The 18,792-nt window shown below is 36.4% G+C and overlaps 1 protein-coding gene across 3 annotated transcripts in view; it reads right to left on the bottom strand.

Annotated features, from left to right (window-relative positions):
- Positions 1–2,296: 2,296 nt before the first annotated feature.
- Positions 2,297–18,792, bottom strand: part of RECK (reversion inducing cysteine rich protein with kazal motifs) — a 145,083-nt gene continuing 128,587 nt past the window's right edge. For 2 of the 3 annotated variants that reach the window (XM_063304266.1, XM_063304268.1), the window contains 4 exons: positions 16,722–16,932; positions 12,979–13,052; positions 7,303–7,458; positions 2,297–4,634 (listed from right to left, as the gene is read on the bottom strand). In XM_063304266.1, coding sequence (XP_063160336.1) covers positions 4,419–4,634; positions 7,303–7,458; positions 12,979–13,052; positions 16,722–16,932 — 657 coding nt within the window. In that variant the 3' untranslated portion in view covers positions 2,297–4,418. The remainder of the gene's footprint in view (positions 4,635–7,302; positions 7,459–12,978; positions 13,053–16,721; positions 16,933–18,792) is intronic. The other variant, XR_010067988.1, reaches the window with a different exon arrangement.

Below are 18,792 nucleotides of genomic sequence, written 5' to 3' on the forward strand. Positions count from 1 at the left end.
GAGTTCTATACTGCCATACTGCAAACAAGATCAGGCTGGCACTTACCTTTCAAAAATGTAAAGTTACAGTTTTGACCATTTTTTTTTAACTAAAGGAGGCAAACTGGTACTGGCAGCCTTAAAACTTTTCCAAACTGAAATCTTGGCCGAAATATTGTATGGAGCCCAGATGGGCTTCTTTGTTGGGAAGAACACTCTTGAGGTGGTTCAGACCAAATTTCTGAGGTCTATACTTGCTGCACTTAGCTGGGTAGCTAATTCCCTCCTCCATTTAGAAATAGGGATGCCTCAAATAATTAAGATTAAGGTATGGACACTGATGTTAAACCATTAGCTAAAGTTCCAGTTTTTCTCAAGTTTACTTCTACTAATAATGGTTGTTTTTTTTCATTAAACTGGAATAAAACCCCTATGACTTATAGGGGGGAAAAAGAATGACGTATGAGTCATCAGCAGGGTTCACACAATCCTTAGGGTAAGATCATGCCAAACTACACTTCTGCAAATGTTAAAGTGATACTGGGTTCCATCCTATGTTTCAGTAGATTGTGTTTATCTTTCAGCCTAATCCCAAACCAAATTATATGGCCTAGCTTTATATGAATTGTTTAGCAATTTTCACTTAAAATACTAACTTTTTTCCACATGATTCTTACAGCATCATAATCAATTGCTGCAAAAAAACAATAGCAGCTCAATACATCAAAGAAGCAGAATCTCAGCTTAAAAGGAGATTACAGGCATTTGCAAACATTGCAAGTGATACAGAAATTCAAGAACAAAGAAGTAAATTAAGTCCAATCAAACAGCAAAGAAATAAAATTGGTTTTCTAGAAGAATCTATGGGATTACTAAGTAATGATGAAATAACAGAACCATCCACACGTGGTACAAGCCTATCTCCTGATCAAACAGGACCAGGGGAATTTGAAATTAACTTGGAAGATGAGTCATCACCGACTTTGGAAAACAACAGTAATTTCATTCCAAATGCTCCACCACACACCCAGCAGAGCTTAATTGATATAATGAAGCATAAGCAATCCTAGCTGCAATGATTTAAAATTCTTCACTAATTTGCAGGAACCTAGAATGAAGTCACAATGCTAGAAGAAAAACTGAAAAAACAACAACCCATACTTAGCGCTGGTATGTAGAAAGCAGCAGCAGTCTGCTGTAGAATCAACCACAGGCAGTGTTTTATTTTAAAAAGCACTTCAAAATGAATTACATTAGTTTAAAAGTGTTGCAAGTATACTTTAAAAATATTTAATTAATTAAATTAAATTAAAACTTTGAAAGTATATTCCACTACTTTAAACTGGCAAATTGCCCAGATTAGGTAATGAAATTGGTCAGGAACCTTAGTTTAGATTTTCTTTGAGAAGAAATTCCTCTGAAACCAAAATTTAAACTAAATTTTTCTTTAAGCCCCATGAAAAATGGAATGGAATACAAATGAAATTATGGCAATTTGTGGATGTCTTGTATTATGGATTGAATCCAATGTGAAATTGAAAAATATCTAATTTACCCATTCTAAATATTAAGTAGAAGTAATGTTCTTTGAATACACATAATATTGAAAAGGGTAAGTAAGTGCATGAACTCATCCAGTTATGAGTATTAGCAAGCTCCAGGTGGTGGGCTAACAGAACTAAGAATTAAAGAGTCACTTTTCTGGTTATGTAACCTGAGAACCTTGGTTATCTTTGATTCACTGTTAATAAGTAAAGACAAAGGCTTAGAATAGAATCCACTAATTGCTTTGTAAGAAAAAGGTTGCTGCTAGAATATTTTGTCAATTTTAAAGATCTCTTATCTTTCAAGTTATCCCACTGTAAATGCAGTTTGTCTCATGTATGGACTTCTCAATTCTGATGGCACCTCCTCATGCACTGAGATTTCTTCCTACAGCTGCCCAAATTTCAGATATTTCAGAAACAAAACTTTGTGGCAGCCAGAGCAACATAACTGTGCAGGAAACGGGAAAGTGCTGCAAGCTGAGGAAGACAGCCAGAAGGCACCAAAGATTTCTAGCTTTTTCTTCATTTTTCCAATAGCCTATCTCATGTAGTGAATTGAAGTAATTGTTATCTTGATGCATAGTGTGTCACTATTTCTGTCTCTTCCATTTTTAAAAAATTAGGGTGATTTGTGGTTTACCATTGGAAAAGATGCTTATTATTAGTATACAGTATAACAACAAAACTATGAATGTAAAAGTTTTACATTAAAACAATGTACAGTTTTTAGGAGATTATACATTTGTAAACGAGACATAAAATACAAAAATATTTTATTAAAATAAAAGCTTTGATATTACATTGCAAAGATTTCTTTTTGTAACAAATCAAACAAAATAATTGCCACAAACTGCTGCCAATAGAGATGCTACAATAGTTTTCATTTCTTATTTTAATATTTAACAATTTGGCACAGATGGTGCTTTTTATACATATGTCAAAGTGACCTATAATAATACTGATAACAAAATATTAGAAAATATCAGGTGCACAAAAAGTATAAGAGCATAATCCAGCAGATCATCACGTAGTAAATCTCTCTTTAGCATCTGAACAGCTTCTGTTTATGATTTGTACAGAAGCTGTTTGTACTTTCCGGCTGGATTTTGTCCTCTGATTTAAAATGCACACTTTGCATAAAATAGTCACCCGCTAGGAGTGTAATAGTATAATATCCTTACCACAATAGAATAATATGTAAATCTTAATGCTCTTTATCATATCACTTTTCAAAGAAAGTGTAAACAATATTTGTTATTCAAGCTGCACACTTTATACATTTTAGCACAAGAAAGAAAACTAGCTTAAAACATGACTGACAATGGGGCAACAATATTCAGCAAATCCTTCTGTGCACGTGTAATTTTACTTCACATTCTTTGCAGAATAAGGCCCATGGCTATATTCTTCATTATGTATTTACTTCCAGTAATATGGTTCTAGGATTCTATATGAAAACATATTCATTTTTGGTACATTTATTTAATAGCAGCAGTATTTTCCTTCAAAAACTAATTTTTAAAATGGATATTCTGGATAATATACCTCCAAACCAGGGGTATGCGATTTCCATTGCACTGAGGGCTGCATGTGACCATCCAGCTACATTTTTTGCACCCCTTCTCTAACGTAATATAAAAATAACCTTGCAATCTTATAAAATATGTATCAACAGTGAAAATTATACACAAAATAACACATACATGCACATACACCAATTTCATCTTCAAAGAAAATTAAAACAAGTATTTTAATCCAACCTTGCCTCTGCAATAAGCTGTTGGGATATGCAGAGTGGATGCTTCGCATGCGCAAACTATGCCCTGGACTAACCTTTCTTGTATGTGGATCATTTGACCTATATAGTTGGGTGCAAAATAGAAATTGGCATGGGCATACGCACTATGGCATCCTTGCATGGCACAGGAGAAAGCGTACGCATACCCTTGTATGTTATTTGGCATTGATGTCTTTAATTTCTTCCTTGCACTTCTAATTCTGCTTAATAACTTTTTTTGGATAAGCTAGGTTTAGAATTATTATTTGTGGTTTAAAGTATAGTAACATAAGGGGGAAAAAACTGATAAAAACACAACTGAGAATATTCTTGTTAAAAAATAATGCTTCCAAAAAGTTTGCCCGACTTATACTGACACTTGGGTGATGAGGTGCAGTTTAAGGCTTGTGACAGAAGAAAATTACCTGGAACTGAAAAAAGTAAGCTAGAGTTGTATCTGTTATATACATGATGTGTATATACTTATTTAGTATGTCCCATTACTATTGTAACTTTAAAATATCCAACACCATTTATTTAATAATTTATTGGTTTCATTTATATCTTGCCTTGCCACTAAAAATAGTGCTCAGGGCATCTAATGATCAAATACGGTTAAAGCACTGAAGTTCTAATTTTAAAAAATAATTGAACACATCAGTAAGAAATCACAAGATCCACGATAGCAGCATGCTATCTGACTAAAGTTATGTTCCACGTACAGAGACCTGAAGCCAGCTCAGCCTCCCTTGCCAGGACATTCAAAATCCTACACTAGACATTTCCAACAAGCCTGACCAAATAGGGCTAAAAGAAATGAGTGTATATACAGAAGCTCCACAGTGACTCTAGTATGCTGCCTTCAGCACTGAAGAAAAGTTTTTTTTATATTGTGCAGCATTGCTTATTTGCTATTTTACTGTATATTAAAGACTAAGTTAATGCCAAATAATAATCTAATTTTGTAATTAAAAAGTCATAGCTGGTATTGTGTGGAGCAACCCTTGTGGGCCCGTAAGTAGATCCGCAGATTATTACATTATTATTAGCTCACTAGATCTGAATGTCTTTCGCAAATCAAATACCAAAGTCTATTTGAACATTTTTTGTTTTGACTATGTATTACATATGATGGCTGAGAAAATTAGCATGGGGCTCCAAAAGACCAAATACTCTGCTGATATAACTTGACTACAGGAAGAAGACATCTTGAATGAAACTTCCACCTGGGCTGCAATAAGCGCTGAGAGAGGCACATGGGATGCTAAAGCAGGACTGTCTGAGTTGATCAGTGATTCTATCTTTTCTGCTTCTTTACTGCATGCTTCAATCTAGGAAAACATAATATTGAATTTAGTGAATAGTGAAGAGGATGCCATTATGGAAAATATGCAAGCTTGGTTTTTTCCAGAGGGCATCCTCTAATCTTTCAGAGTGCTTCATTCTTGTAATAGGAAGCAAGATCTACATTCTTTTACTGTATAAACTCAATAGGAAAGGTTTCACTTTCCTCTGCCTTTTAGTGGCTCTATTTGCAAGACTTGTTGACCAGATCAGCTACTCCTCAGGCAAATAACTAATCCTCTATTCATTTTGAGATGACGCTGCCCATTACAGAATGGCCATTTTTAAAATCTTCCTAGCCACAGTAAAACACGTATTTCCTTTCCCCCATCCCTCTCCCCACTGAAATGCAAAAAAATGTTAAAATCTATAATGGTACAATTGGGATAGACACAATGGGAGGATTACCTCATTATTTTCAGGCCCATCATCCACCCTCCTGTGAGGCCATGAGGGGGCTAAAAGCAGACAGAATGCCCAGAGAAACCCCATTTGTGTAGGCCACTCTAGGATTTTATCTCAGTTTTGGTAGAGGAACCCAAATTATGGTTGATCAGAACAGGTTCCAGCTAAGTGGATTAAGATATTTGTGCAACATGCTAAATCCCAGTCAAGAATGTGCAAACAGAGCCACTGTTGCTTGTTTTACACATTTACCCTTGAATGTATATTCTTATTTATAAAACATAGCATGGATTATTCTGTAGTATTCTATGTTTGTATATAGGTCGCTTTGAAGAGATCATCATTCCAGAATTAATTTTATAGCACTTCTTCCTTTTCCCCATTCCCTTGTTGACTCCACAATTTTTTTTAAATGATTCTGAATATGCGTAATTAAAATACAAATCCTGAAGAATTATTCCCTCAATACAGCAGTAAAACAGCCTAGTGTCTCTTCCTTAATACATTTTTGGAGAGCTATAAAAACCTTGTCTCACAAGAAATCCCTCCATCTCAAATGGCCAGTTCTAAAAAAATGTCTATGTCAGTATTTTTTATATTTTTCCTTCTTTCTTTTTTGCATCAGGTCTTTTTAAGAGAAGAAGCAAAGATTATATTTTCTCTCCTTTTGAATTTCTTCTTCTCCTTGGCATATTTATTAGAACTTTACATGCATATTAAAGAAGTAATCAAATCAAAGGAAATTTAATTAAATCACTCCCTCAAACCATTTGGAAAAATTCTAAAAAGATTCATGTCTTTGTACAGTCTCACATATTGCTGCTAAGGAATCTTTTGATAGTGTTTCTTGGAGATTTCTGAAACAGTCTTTGATCTATTATAGGGTCCCCTTAAGAAGTTTCAATTGACATGTTTTATTCAATCTTTTATTCAAATGTGTGATTACTAACAGTATATTTTGCCTTCTTTATATTTATGTTGTGCTACATATTAAGGATGCCGTTTCTTTCATTTTAACTTGGTTTTAGAATCTCTGATTTGTTACATTAGAAAATGTGAAAATATTAAAAGAATTACAGTAACTGAGGATATCCATGAAAACATAGATAAACCAGAAATACTATTTTATTTTCAATACAAGACTTTGGTATTTTGTATGGTTATTCCATAAACTGGAGTAAATCAGACTTGATACTATTGGGTCTCAGTAATAATTTTGACATGTTTAGGACTTGGAGAATTTAGGTTGTGCTCTTTTATTTATCTCAGTGTAACGATCGTTAGAATTCTTTTTTGAATTGGTAACTTTTAGGCACAAATTTAATTTGAAATTACATTACATTAACTTAGTTTTTATTCTAGACATGTGTACTATTTGGGGGATGATTCCTAGCATGCTATTCAAAGACCAATTACAGCTTCTGTTCTCCAAAAGATTGCACATCTTTGCAATCTATCAATGGAATCAACATAGCTTTCTACTAAAATTAATAGAAACACTATTATTATGTCCTCTGGTCTGAAAAAAGAGAGGTTCTCCCAAAGATTTGAGAATGCACTCTAAGAGCCAAAGATGAGTAATAATAAGAAATTTCTTTTCACCAATCACTGGCTTTTAAAACACACACACACGTGTGTGTGTTTGTGTGTGTGTATATGTATGTGTGTTTGTGTGTGTATGTGTATGTATGTATGTGTGTGTGTGTGTATGTGTGTGTATGTGTGTGTGTGTGTGTGTGTATGTGTGTGTATGTATGTGTGTGTGTGTATATATATATATATATATATATATATATAAACAAACAACATCAGAGCTCTCTACCCAGAAGAGTGCAGTGCTAGGAACAGCTAAGATACTGCACAGAACCCTCAAATTCTACCAGAGGACCTGAGGTTGAGGAAAACACGTACCACCCATAGGGGTGAGAAGGGAATTTTTATTAATTATATATAGAATGTCACACACACACACACACACACTCACACATACACACACACACACTTAACATTTGAGCCAGTGCTAGGATTCAGACAGCTAATCTAATTTTCTACTTTCAGTTTTTTTATTACTGTTGATTAGAAAATAGAAATTATTGATAAGGGATGTACAAATATTTGATTGGGAGATTCAGTTTGAAATGAAATTCATTTGGAAATCCCAGTCAATGTGGAGATCCCAAATCAGCTACTGAAATTGGATCCGCTTTAGTGAAATTAATTGGAAAAAAAATAAAATATTTTAAACATTACCTGAAGAGGTTTAGGATTCTGATCAACAGGAATTATAAGAATTATAATTTCAGATTCTATGCTGAAGTATCCAAACACATCACACTGTGGTACAGAAACATGGAGACGGATCTTTTGAAGTATTTCAAGCACTGTGATTGGCTTTTGATTGGTTATCTACAAGAAAATCCAGATATTTTCAGATTTATGACATCTTACAAAATTGTGTTTTTCCAGTATCCTAAGTATGTCAGTACAGTATATATATCACCTAGTTGGTACAATACTTTCTGTAGATTAGAGAACTTCATCAAATAGCATGAGTATATTTGGGCTTTGATTGTGCTTTTGGTATACTCAACCAAATGTACAAAACATGACTGGAATTGCCCTTACCATTAGCAGAGAATGCTGCATATCACACAAGTCCATAGCCTATTCCCTTTCTCATTTCTTTTAGTATAAAGCATTATATGAAAAGCCTCAACTGGTCAAAGCCATGATGAAATTCATAGTCCCATCAGGTGACAACTATGATTCATGTATGACTGAAACTTTAAATGCAAGTGGAATAAAGTATACAAAGCATGAACAAATAAATGAAATCAAAAAAGCAAAATAGACGTGTGGTTGTACAACTAAGAGTAAAAGCAAGGATGTACTGTAATATATCTGAATAAAGATGGACTGATCTGTTATTGTAGAGGGGAGTGACTGGGCCAGAGACTCAAGAATGAATAAAAATAGTGATTCCTGGATGACTGTTTAAAAAACATTGGTTTAATCTGAACATACGGTTTAAGCATAATTTCATTCATTTGTATACAGTTTAAGCATAATTTCATTCATTTGTACCCATAGAAGAATGAATATAAATCTTAAAGCATGATTAGTTTGACTATTTATGAATAAAAGTTGAGAGAATTACTGAAGATGGTGATGAAAATATCTGAATGTGATACTGACCATTCTTAGTAATGTTAAGAGGGGATCTCAGGGGAGAAATGGATTAGAAGAAAAAGAAAAAAGAAGTGGGAGTATAGAATAGGTACTGAAAGAGAAAGTACAATTCCTATATTAAAAAAATAGCAATAGATTAATCTTCCAACTGAATAGATGAAAAGTGATATGAGGAAAGGTGATATGGAAGCTGCTAGAAACAGAGTGAAAAAGGATCATGTTAGAAAGTGCAGCAGAACAGTGGAAAATATGAGAACGGATGCTTGGTGAAGTAAAAAAGGCAGTGGATGAGAAAAATGCATCTAAGAGAACGACTGCTGCATAGAATGTCATCAATGACAGAAAATAACAGTTAAGAGTTTAAAAGGTAGAGAAAATACAGCATGATTCTAATTAAAACAATTGTTTTGAAAGGGGGTAGAAAGATCTAAAATGGCAAACATCCAGCAGAGTGAATGGACTTAGAGACCTACATGGGAATTATACTGATACACTGAGAAGTGGAAGTGAAATGAATCATAGGGATGGAAGGGACCTTGGAGATCTTCTAGTCACAACCCCCTGCCCAAGGCAGGAATGCTCATACCATCTTGGACAAATGGTTTTCCAATCTTTTCTTGAAAACTTCCAGCAGTGGAGCACCCACAACTCCAGGAGGCAAGCGGTTCCACTGCTTAACAGTTCTCACGGTCAGGAAATTCCTCCTTATTTCCAGGTTGGAATCTCCCTCTGATGAGCTTCCACCATTGCTTCTTGTACTACCCTCAGGTGCTATGGAGAATAAGTTGATGCCCTCTTCCCTGTGGCAACCCTTCAAGTATTGGAAGATTGCTATCAAGTCTCCCCTCAGTCTCCTCTTTGTTAAGCTAAACATACCTAATTCCTTTAGCCATTCTTCATAGGATTTAGCCTCCAGACCCCTTATCATTTTTGTTGTTCTTCTCTGTATTCTTTCAAGGGTCTCAGCATCTTTTTTGTATTGTGGTGACCAGAACTGGATGCAGTATTCCAATTGTGGCCTCACCAATGCGGTATAGAGTGGCACTATCACTTCCTGTGAACTTGATACTATCCCTCTGTTGATGCGGTCCAGGACTGTGTTGGCTTTTCTGGCTGCAGGACACTGCTGACTCATTCTTAAGAAGTGGTTCACCAGGATACCTAGATCCCCCTTACAGGCACTACTGTTGATCCCAGTACTGCCTATCTTGTACTTGTGCATTGGGTTTTTCCTGCCTAAGTGTAGGACCTTACATTTCTCACCATTGAACTTCATCTTGTTAGATAGGGCCCAATGCTCAATGATTACTATAAATATTAGTATAAAAAATGAAAAGGAATTCATCACTGTGAGAATGTTAAAAAATGTTAAGACTGCAGGTGTTGATAGTTTTAACTAAAAATACATGATTTGCTTATGGAGTGGCTGCATGACTTAATTAACCATTATGTGAAGACTGTGCATATGCCTGATTATTGAAGAATACAAGGGCCTTCACTTTAGCCCAACATAATGCTCTCCCCTTAGCACTTCTGAGTAGAAGATACAAAAAGATACCATATCCACAAGCATGTCCCTGTGACTCAGGATATGTTGAAACTATTAAACATGTTCTTCTGTACAGTACAGCACTGCTACTTTTAAACAGAACCCCAAAGTACTCTAATTACTCTAGTCCTGACTAGCAAAGCAGGATACACCAACCAACATTATATGCAATTTGTTTTCTGATATTAATCCTTGTTAGTATATTGTTTTCTGCTACAGATTAAGGTTACTGTGGTAACAAATGATTTCGGCCGGGTGAGGAGGTTGAATTTAATTGTCTTCTTTTCAGGTGTTAATAGTTGTTAATACCCTGAAGCAAGGGCAGTTAGCTTGGTTTCAGTTTTCCTTCTCTTTAGGCATGTAGAGAGTAAGCAGCTCTCAGAGAGCCTGTGAGAATGCAGAAGCCTGTAAATATGTTTTTTGTGCTTTTCTGTAAATAAATTTATTTTTATAGAAATGCCTGGTGTGTGACTTTTCTGATCTCTCCTGGGCCAAATGCTTTCTAGCACTCTGCTAACAATCCTGAAATGCCATGCTAGGTAGCCGGATTTCCTATATTATTGTTGTTGTTATTATATAGATATAGATATAGATATAGATATAGATATAGATATAGATATAGATATAGATATAGATATAGATATAGATATAGATATATATATATATATAGAGAGAGAGAGAGAGAGAGAGAGAGATCAACTCATACTCCTGCCACCTATTTTCCCCTCAATAACAAACCCATGAGGTTGGGCTGAGAGTGACTGGCCCAAAGTCACCCAGCCAGCTTTTGTGCCTAAGGGAATCCTAGAACTCACAGTGTCCTTGTTTCTAGGCCAGCACCTTAACTGCAAAATCAGGCAAAGGATAATAAAGAGCAACTGAACCTACTGGAGTATGGATAGCCAGAAATGGCCCAGGCTCAGCATTAACTCTTGGTTACTTTTTAACTCTTCGAAGGTGTTTATATCTTGGTGTGTACATGCCCTGTCAGTTATTATACTACAGATAGTCCCCACTTACAACCATTTGTTCGGTGACTGAAGTAATGCTGAACAAATGGCGCTGAACAAATGGTACTTATGGTCCTTGAAGTTGCAGCCATTGCAGTGCCCCACGGTCACGTGATCAAGATTCAGGTGCTCGGCAGCCCTCCCACATTTATGACTGCGGGGTGTGCTTCAGCTCCCACCACCCATCTCCCCCCATCTCTGCTGTTTTGGCCACCCCGCACTCCACCCTGTACCCCCACCGCCCTGCGCTCCACCACCCCCGTTGCCCTGCACTGCACTATCATTGCCTCTGCCGTGAGGATTTGGGAAGAAGCATGTGGCCAGCAGCTGCACAGTCCTGGCCTAATGACTGCAACTGGCACTATTGAAACTGCCATCACTAAGTGGTGCAGTCACATATTTCATCTAACAACTGCATCCCTTAGTGACAGAAGTTCTGGTCCCAGTTAGGGTCATTAAGCGAGGACTACCTGTACATTCTTCTCAGGTTTGACAGGGTTTATAACCCCCGAACCCCTTCTGGATTATTTTATTGCTTTATTTATCAATATTTACTTGCATTTTATGTCACCATTTTAAAGTTTATACTACTCTGATTGCTAATCTAAATCCCTTTTCTTTTTTGTTGCATATATGTATCCTGGGCAACAGCATTCTATGTTTTCAATATAGTTTTTAATCAAACTTCTTTATATGTATTTCTCTTAACTATTTTAATATTGTCAATTCATCTTTGGAGGTTTTCCATATTGATTTCCTTTGTGCTGGTTAATGACTGCAATAAAGTTTTTCAGTTTCAATCACAAATAAATATATGAAAAAAGAATAACGTAAAGAAGAAGCAGAAGAGTGAGAAAATTGTAGTTGAATGGAGTTGATGAGATCCTGAGAAACAGAGATGAAAAGTTTAAAGAACAAAAGGCAATGTATGAAGTGGTAAATGGATATAGTACAAGCAAATGTCTAGCCCCACATAGCTGGGCAAGATGAAGAATTACACAGACATCTTTAAGGTATCTCTAAGGCTAGTGTTAGGGGTAAATACAGACTCCTGGAAACAGCAAGAGGAATTTCCAACCACATTTATTAGTGAATTTGTTAAGGTAAAGTCTCTCAGAATGTTTTTGAATAATTTCTTCCCAGGTTTTTTGCCATCGATGAGTTGCAATTTATAAAATAAGCTACCGATAGACTCCCCTCCTATTTCTTGTCGTTTATGTCTAATTTTCCTTTCATTACTCTCCTTAGCCTCCCCACAATCTCCCACAGGATGGATGGTTTGCAAGGCTAGAAAAGAATAGAGAGGTGTTTATTTATTTATTTATCAAATTTATATGGCCCCCATCTCATGAAAGTGACTCTGGGCGGTGTACAACAATGCAATAAAACGATAAATATAAAAATAATCATTACCTAAAAACCATCATTAAAATACATTAAAAACTATAAAAGCAGAACTACAAGAGAAAAGAGAATTATAGGCAAAGGGATGTTAATAATGAAGCCACGTCATTAGATCACCCCAGGGGTCCCCAGGCCTACTGGCATAACCAGGTCTTGAAGGACTTTCAAAAGCTCAGGAGTGATGAGGCTGATCTCATCTCGGGAGGGGCGAGGTTCCACAGTGTGGGTGCCACAGCAAAAAAGGCCCACTGCCTAGGGCCTGCCAAATGTAGCTCCCTAGACGGAACCCATAACATACCTACTCTGCTGGATCTAGTGGGACGGGCAGATGAAATTGGGGAGAGGTGGTCCCTCAAATAAAGTAGTTTTGGTACAAACTAGACTTAGCTTTTCTTTTCTTCTGTCTTATCTCCTCTTTAATTTCCTTGCCCACTACTTCTGAACCCGCCCCCCCCCCCCGGTTAAATAGAACTGGTTAGTTAGAAAGTAAGAAAGATCACTTTGCTACTGGCAAGGCAGCATGCATGTAGATAGTCACTTGCTAAGTTCAATCTATATTTAATTTAGACTGCAGCTACTAGCTACAGTCCAGAAAAATGACCACAATTTGTGCCACATGAGCTACCCGTATGTCACTACAAGGAAGATAGTTTTCTATTCCCATTCCCACATGCCCAGTTACAAATTCTACTGAATATCTACAAGTCCAGAACAGACGGCATCCAAATCCACAATGCTTTAACGTTTTTAATAAAAGAGACAGTGCTTACTTACCCTGGCAAAGGTATCCAATTTTTCTTTGTCGTACAAGATCCTCAACACTCCTGCATACAAAGGACAACAAGCTCCTGCACAATAGAAAGACACCAAACACCCAAAGACAGATTAAAATATATATAAACATGTATGTGTGTGTGTGTGTGTGTGTGTGTGTGTGTGTATATACACGCACATATACATATACATATATATATAGTATATATATATATGAATGTGTATGTGTGTGTGTATGTGTGTATATACATACATACATACATACATACAGTATATACTGTATATAAACAGAAAGCAAACCCCACTCCCTTCTCACATTGAAGATGTCGCCTAGTCGGGCAATGAAACATCTGCAAGAAAACAAGGCTCAGAGAGCACCAAGGACTCCACAGATGGGAATTTATTAAAAAAAAACTTCTATGAATGTATGATAGTTAGAAATACTAGAGAAATATAAGAACATGCAACATCTTCACTGAGCAACTGGTGTACTGGTGCTTTAAAAAAACATTTAAATAAGCCCTTTTTATTGTTATTAGCATCTCTTAATCTTAGTTCATTCTGAGTTTTCATTTTCCTGATACCTCCTCTACAGTCTCCTATACTTTTTCCCCTCACTGAACTTGTTTACAATTGTGCTTTTAGTATCTCTTTATTTAGGAACATCTACCAATTTAGAGCAACTTTTCCCATTAGCTTCTATGGAATCCTATTTATTATTGCTTTGAGTTTATGAAAATCTGCTCTCTTGAAATCCAAAATACAGGAAGGGTAGACATTGAAAGGAGTCAAAGAATAAATTCAGTCGACATACTGTACTCAGTACTAGAGTTACAAGCAAATAACTAGTTCTTCACTGTGGCCTTTGTAATTCACACTGATGGTAAAGTAACCAGCTATTTACTTGGAGAAGATATGGTATCAATAGGCAACCAAAAGAAGGACCACACCTGCAGAGGCATCCTTTTGAGAGTGAACATCGAAGTGATAATACTTAATGAAGACTGACCAAGCTGCAGGTTTGCATATATTTGGAGGGAGACTTCCTTCAACATACCACTGAAATTGCCATTGCTCAAATAGAAGGTCTCTAAACTTGAGAAAGATGAAGGCACTTGCTCAGCTGGTAGCACAAAGATATGGCTGAAACAACTGACTGAGAAATATTGAGAAAGGACCAGTTTGTCCTTGTTTGGACAAAACTCAATGTCTATCACTGATAAAAAGTCCCAATATCCAGACTGTATAAGGTCATTTCCAACTGGCTTCATAGGCTTTAAGGGGAATGGGAGAAAGCTCAGCTCAGGAGTTGGTGTTCATTCAGGAAGATGAACATTTTTAATATCCTTAAGGAGCCATTTTGCTAAAGGATGAGAGAACAGGGGGAACAGTGAACCATTTGGAAGGAATTGTGGTACACACAATTTGGAAAGAATTGTGGTACACAGCATTGTCTGCAAAGTAAACATGCAGTTAGCCAAACAAACTTGTTGACACACTAGTGATAGTACAAATTATTCTAAGTGTGAAAGAATATATGTAACCATATAAGCCCAAGAGACCAAGTGTGGTGGTCTGCAACAACTAGAATTTATTTTCTATTTGTAACAGGATTTGTGCATGTACGACTTCCTAAAAATTGAAGATTTCTCTAACGTCCCTAAAAATTGAAGTCCGTCTCAGATCTCTGTGACTGCAAGTTACAGGAGCATTAGACTGTGTGGCATGCAGTGCTTTCATTGATAGTGAGCAAGTCTATTCTCAGTTAGACTTTCTGAATGTTTTACTGACAAATTAGCAGCTGAGAATATTAGCAATGCCTGCCATGTATGTCATCAGAAGGCAATTTTTCAATGGATACACCAATACCAAAGACTTACTTTCAAAGTCTGCAAGCAGAAATACCAAGAAATATGCTACAGAAATGTGGTATTGTCCATGGCAGCTTCAAAAGAGAGTCTCAAACTCTCAAAATATTTTTATCACTAATATCAATTCCAAGGTGCTGATGTGCCTGCTGCACTTCCTCTGGCTCCAAAGGTTCTGCTGTCAATGGTTGAGGTAAGTGATTTCCAGTATATTTTATGGCTGTTATGGCCATAGCATCTAGGAACAAAGAAGTGAATGACTGTAGTTCTTCATCTATCAGATGAGAGACCAGGAGTCTTCCCATATAAGATGTGGAATCTGGATGCATGGCATGTTGAAGGTATCAACTTGGAAATAAGCATAGGCTTTTTTGCTAAGAGTGTTGTTGATTGGTTGCTGTGGCTTCTAGATGTCTTAAGAACTTGAGAATGCAGCCATTAGTACTGCAGAATATGTGAAGCCTTTTTTGCTGGAAGAGATGCTTTGTAACTACCTGTGCCTCCAACAGCTCTGATGAATTTAGGAGCAACTTGAGATGGGCTTTTTAAAATTCATTCTTAAGCCTACAGTATCTGGGCTGCAACAGGACAATCTGTATCCTATTCAGGGTGTCATCTATCTGGTAACAGAACAAGCTACCTCCTCAAATATGTATCATACATACCTGATCACAACATTGGATTCTAGGGGTTACTAAGATGATCCCAGCCACACATGACTGCAGAGAAGTTGCTGTTATTTTTGAATCCAAGTTAGTTATACAGTATGCCTATATCATTTTGGTACCTGGCCCTAAACTGCCTGGAATATTTCCACAGCCTGGAGGTTGTCCTCAGGCTGATGATAATACAGATTTGCTGTCTTTTCCCAGGTCATCATCTATCAGCTATTGTCCTTGAAACCAAGGCTATTGATGGAGCCAGGATTTCTCCTAACAGTATTCACATTTACCCAGCAGAAAAGCCATGCAGTGATGGTCTAGGAGTATGGTGCTAGCAGTGGCCTATAACCCTTATTCACACATAATGTAAATATCCATAATTTTGAAGATTAGTTCCAGACAGCCAGATTTGTGAATACTTAACAATGTGATCAAGAATCAAGTTTATGCTCTTTTCCCAAGCAGATTAGGCACAGGGAGTGCTTACCTGTAGGTGAAAATATACTACTTCATCTTGTTTACTTCCTAAACCATGCCTACTGGTGAAAGGCAAAGTTGCTTTCAGTGTTAAAAGCCAAAGCAAATAAAAATGCAAACTGAAATACTAATAAATACTAGTATGATAAAAGAAGAAATAAATAAAATGCTAACTGCAATCAAGAGAACATCCCCTCAGAAATATGGGGAGTATCCTCTCTCCTGGGGTTCTGAAAAGTCTTTAAGAACTGGCTTTGTTCTCAGGTCTGGGGTTAATGTGTTTGTGGGGTCCCTGGTCTGGCTTGTTATTGTTATGACTGTTTTAGTCTAGGCTGCCTGTGGTGTTTATGTTTTTGACTGTTTTTATTGTTTTTGCATTTGTAAGCCATCTAGAGTTTCCTGGAGTAGGCAGCTATAATAAATTTAAAATAATGACAACATTTTCCAGAGATACTACTTCTGTGATGGTTAAAAAGGAACTGCAGGTGGGAACCCAACTCCCAGACTAGAAAGGAGTCCTAGAAAGGAGTTCCTACTGTAAGATTCCAACAGAGGCACTACAAAGACACAAAATCCCATCAGTGTGAATCAAGAGACTATAATGAAGAACCAGATGATTCCATGTACGCAAATATCTAAAATTGTATCCTTTTTCAACAGGATCCCAAGCAATATTTTGTGGGTATCTTTCAAAAGTTATCAAATGTCAATTGAATATTAATGTCAGAATTTTCACCTGGTGGGATAACTGGCTTGTATCGTGTTGCTGAAAGACGGGAACATGTAACAGACACACATTCTCCTTGATAACTGTAGTCAGAAAGGACTCCTACAGCTTGACAAGGTCCATTGTAATCAACAGCCACACGATCAGAAAAGGCAGCACATACATTGCTATAAGTTTCCCCATTATGGCCACATACCAAATCTATTGATTTGCAAAAGGACTAAAAAAAGAAACAGAATGAAAAACATCAGCAGAGAAATTTGCAATTATTTCTGAAACAAAAGCAGAATATAATTTCTGAACTGTATGCAAACAGTGCTTGCATTTTGATTATATTTAGTATCCAATAAAACAGAGATGAACATATAGGACAGAAGCAATTAAAATATTTAGAATAAATGAGAGGGGAAAAAATAAATATGATATACTATAAACACACATGTTCTTCAGCAGGATAGATATTTTAAAAACTCAGATTAAATCATTTTAAAAAATCAATTACATTTTAACATTGTCTTAAAGCATTGGATATAAAAAGAACCTAGCCTACAGATACAAGGAATAATCTTAACTTCTAATTTATTCTATGAACATACTTGTTAACAGCACACATTGTGGAGATAAGGGGAAAAAAATCTGGTCAGTCACATATATGGTTATTAACTTATCCCTCCCTCGAAAAGTACAAAGATACAGAAGAACTAATAGAAGATTTGGGTGGAAGGAATATATTCAGACAAGGAAGAAGACGACTCTGCTTCGTTCTCCATTTTTTATTTAATTAGTTTTATTTTATTTCTACTTTGTTTATATTTAGATTGTTTAAGCAATGAAGAACAAGATCAGAAGTGCTAGCTTTTGGTTTTCTGTGTTCTGTTTGCACTTCTCCGTGCTCTTGGACTCCAGCCATTTTTAGAACATGAGAAGAAAAAAAGGAAAAACATTTTGCCATCTTCTCTACTAGGATCTCCTGATGCTTTGTAATAAGCCATGAGGGATAAGGGGAAGCAAACAGGTGGTTGGCTAAGCTGGTCCAAACACACTGTTTTATATGATCAGTCCTTAAAACCTGTAGCTCATCCAAAAAACCTGACTGGACTATGTCCTGAACAATCCTATAGACTGAATAGTCAAAACTTTAGATTCTAAACCACAGTGAATGTGATTGATTTTGCTCTCAGAGTCTACACAGTACATGATAGTGAACTACCAAGGATTTTATATGATTTCTAGCTGGCTCATCTCTAAAGGCCCTGAACCATACAGAACAGCTCTGCTGGGTAGCACTGAGAGGATATAATAGTAGAGGAGAAAAATGTGGGGGGTTTTTTGCTTTCATTGCCACCACAAAGTACAATGAATAATGATTTTTTACTATCATTTGATCAAGATAAAATTTCCTCCATTTATATTCTAGTTGTCTCCTGACTTGTGGCCTCAACTCAGATTAACACTTAGGAGCTAAATGGGCCTAGCACCATGAGAAAGGACAGTCAGGTGTGATCATACCAACTGCCTTGATCATCTTATATTCTCAGGGAAGTCAAATTTTCAACAGCAATACCAGCCATATTAGTCATTCAAACCTAAAGCCTATCAGCTTCTAGGGACAGATCATTCTAACAGGTCCCCTAGTCCTTCAGAAAAGAATAGTTGCTGCAAGTTTAAATCTCAACAGGAAGTATAATGTGATTAAGTTTCAAGCTTTTGTTTATCTTTAATCTTGCTCTTCACAATTACACACCTCTTTATTGCACAGATTTGGATAGAAGGTTCTGCCCTTTCATTGTTACATGTTACAATCTGCATCTTCGCTGCTTTCTCTTGCTCCATAAAACAAAACATATAATAATGGATTTAAGTTACAAGAAGGCAGATTTTAGTTGAATGTTGAGAAAAATATCCTACGGCTGCAGAAAAAGCCAATGCAATTGTAGACGCATCAGAAACATTGTTTCCAGATCATGTCTAGGTTGCATGAGTCAAACCTCATGTAGAATATTGTGCCCAGGTCTGGAGATTTCTTAAAAAGAATTTAGACGAGTTTGAACAAGCTGAGAGGGAGACAAGAAGGATAGAC

Source organism: Candoia aspera, chromosome 4 (genome assembly GCF_035149785.1).
Source record: "Candoia aspera isolate rCanAsp1 chromosome 4, rCanAsp1.hap2, whole genome shotgun sequence".
NCBI lineage: Eukaryota > Metazoa > Chordata > Lepidosauria > Squamata > Boidae > Candoia > Candoia aspera.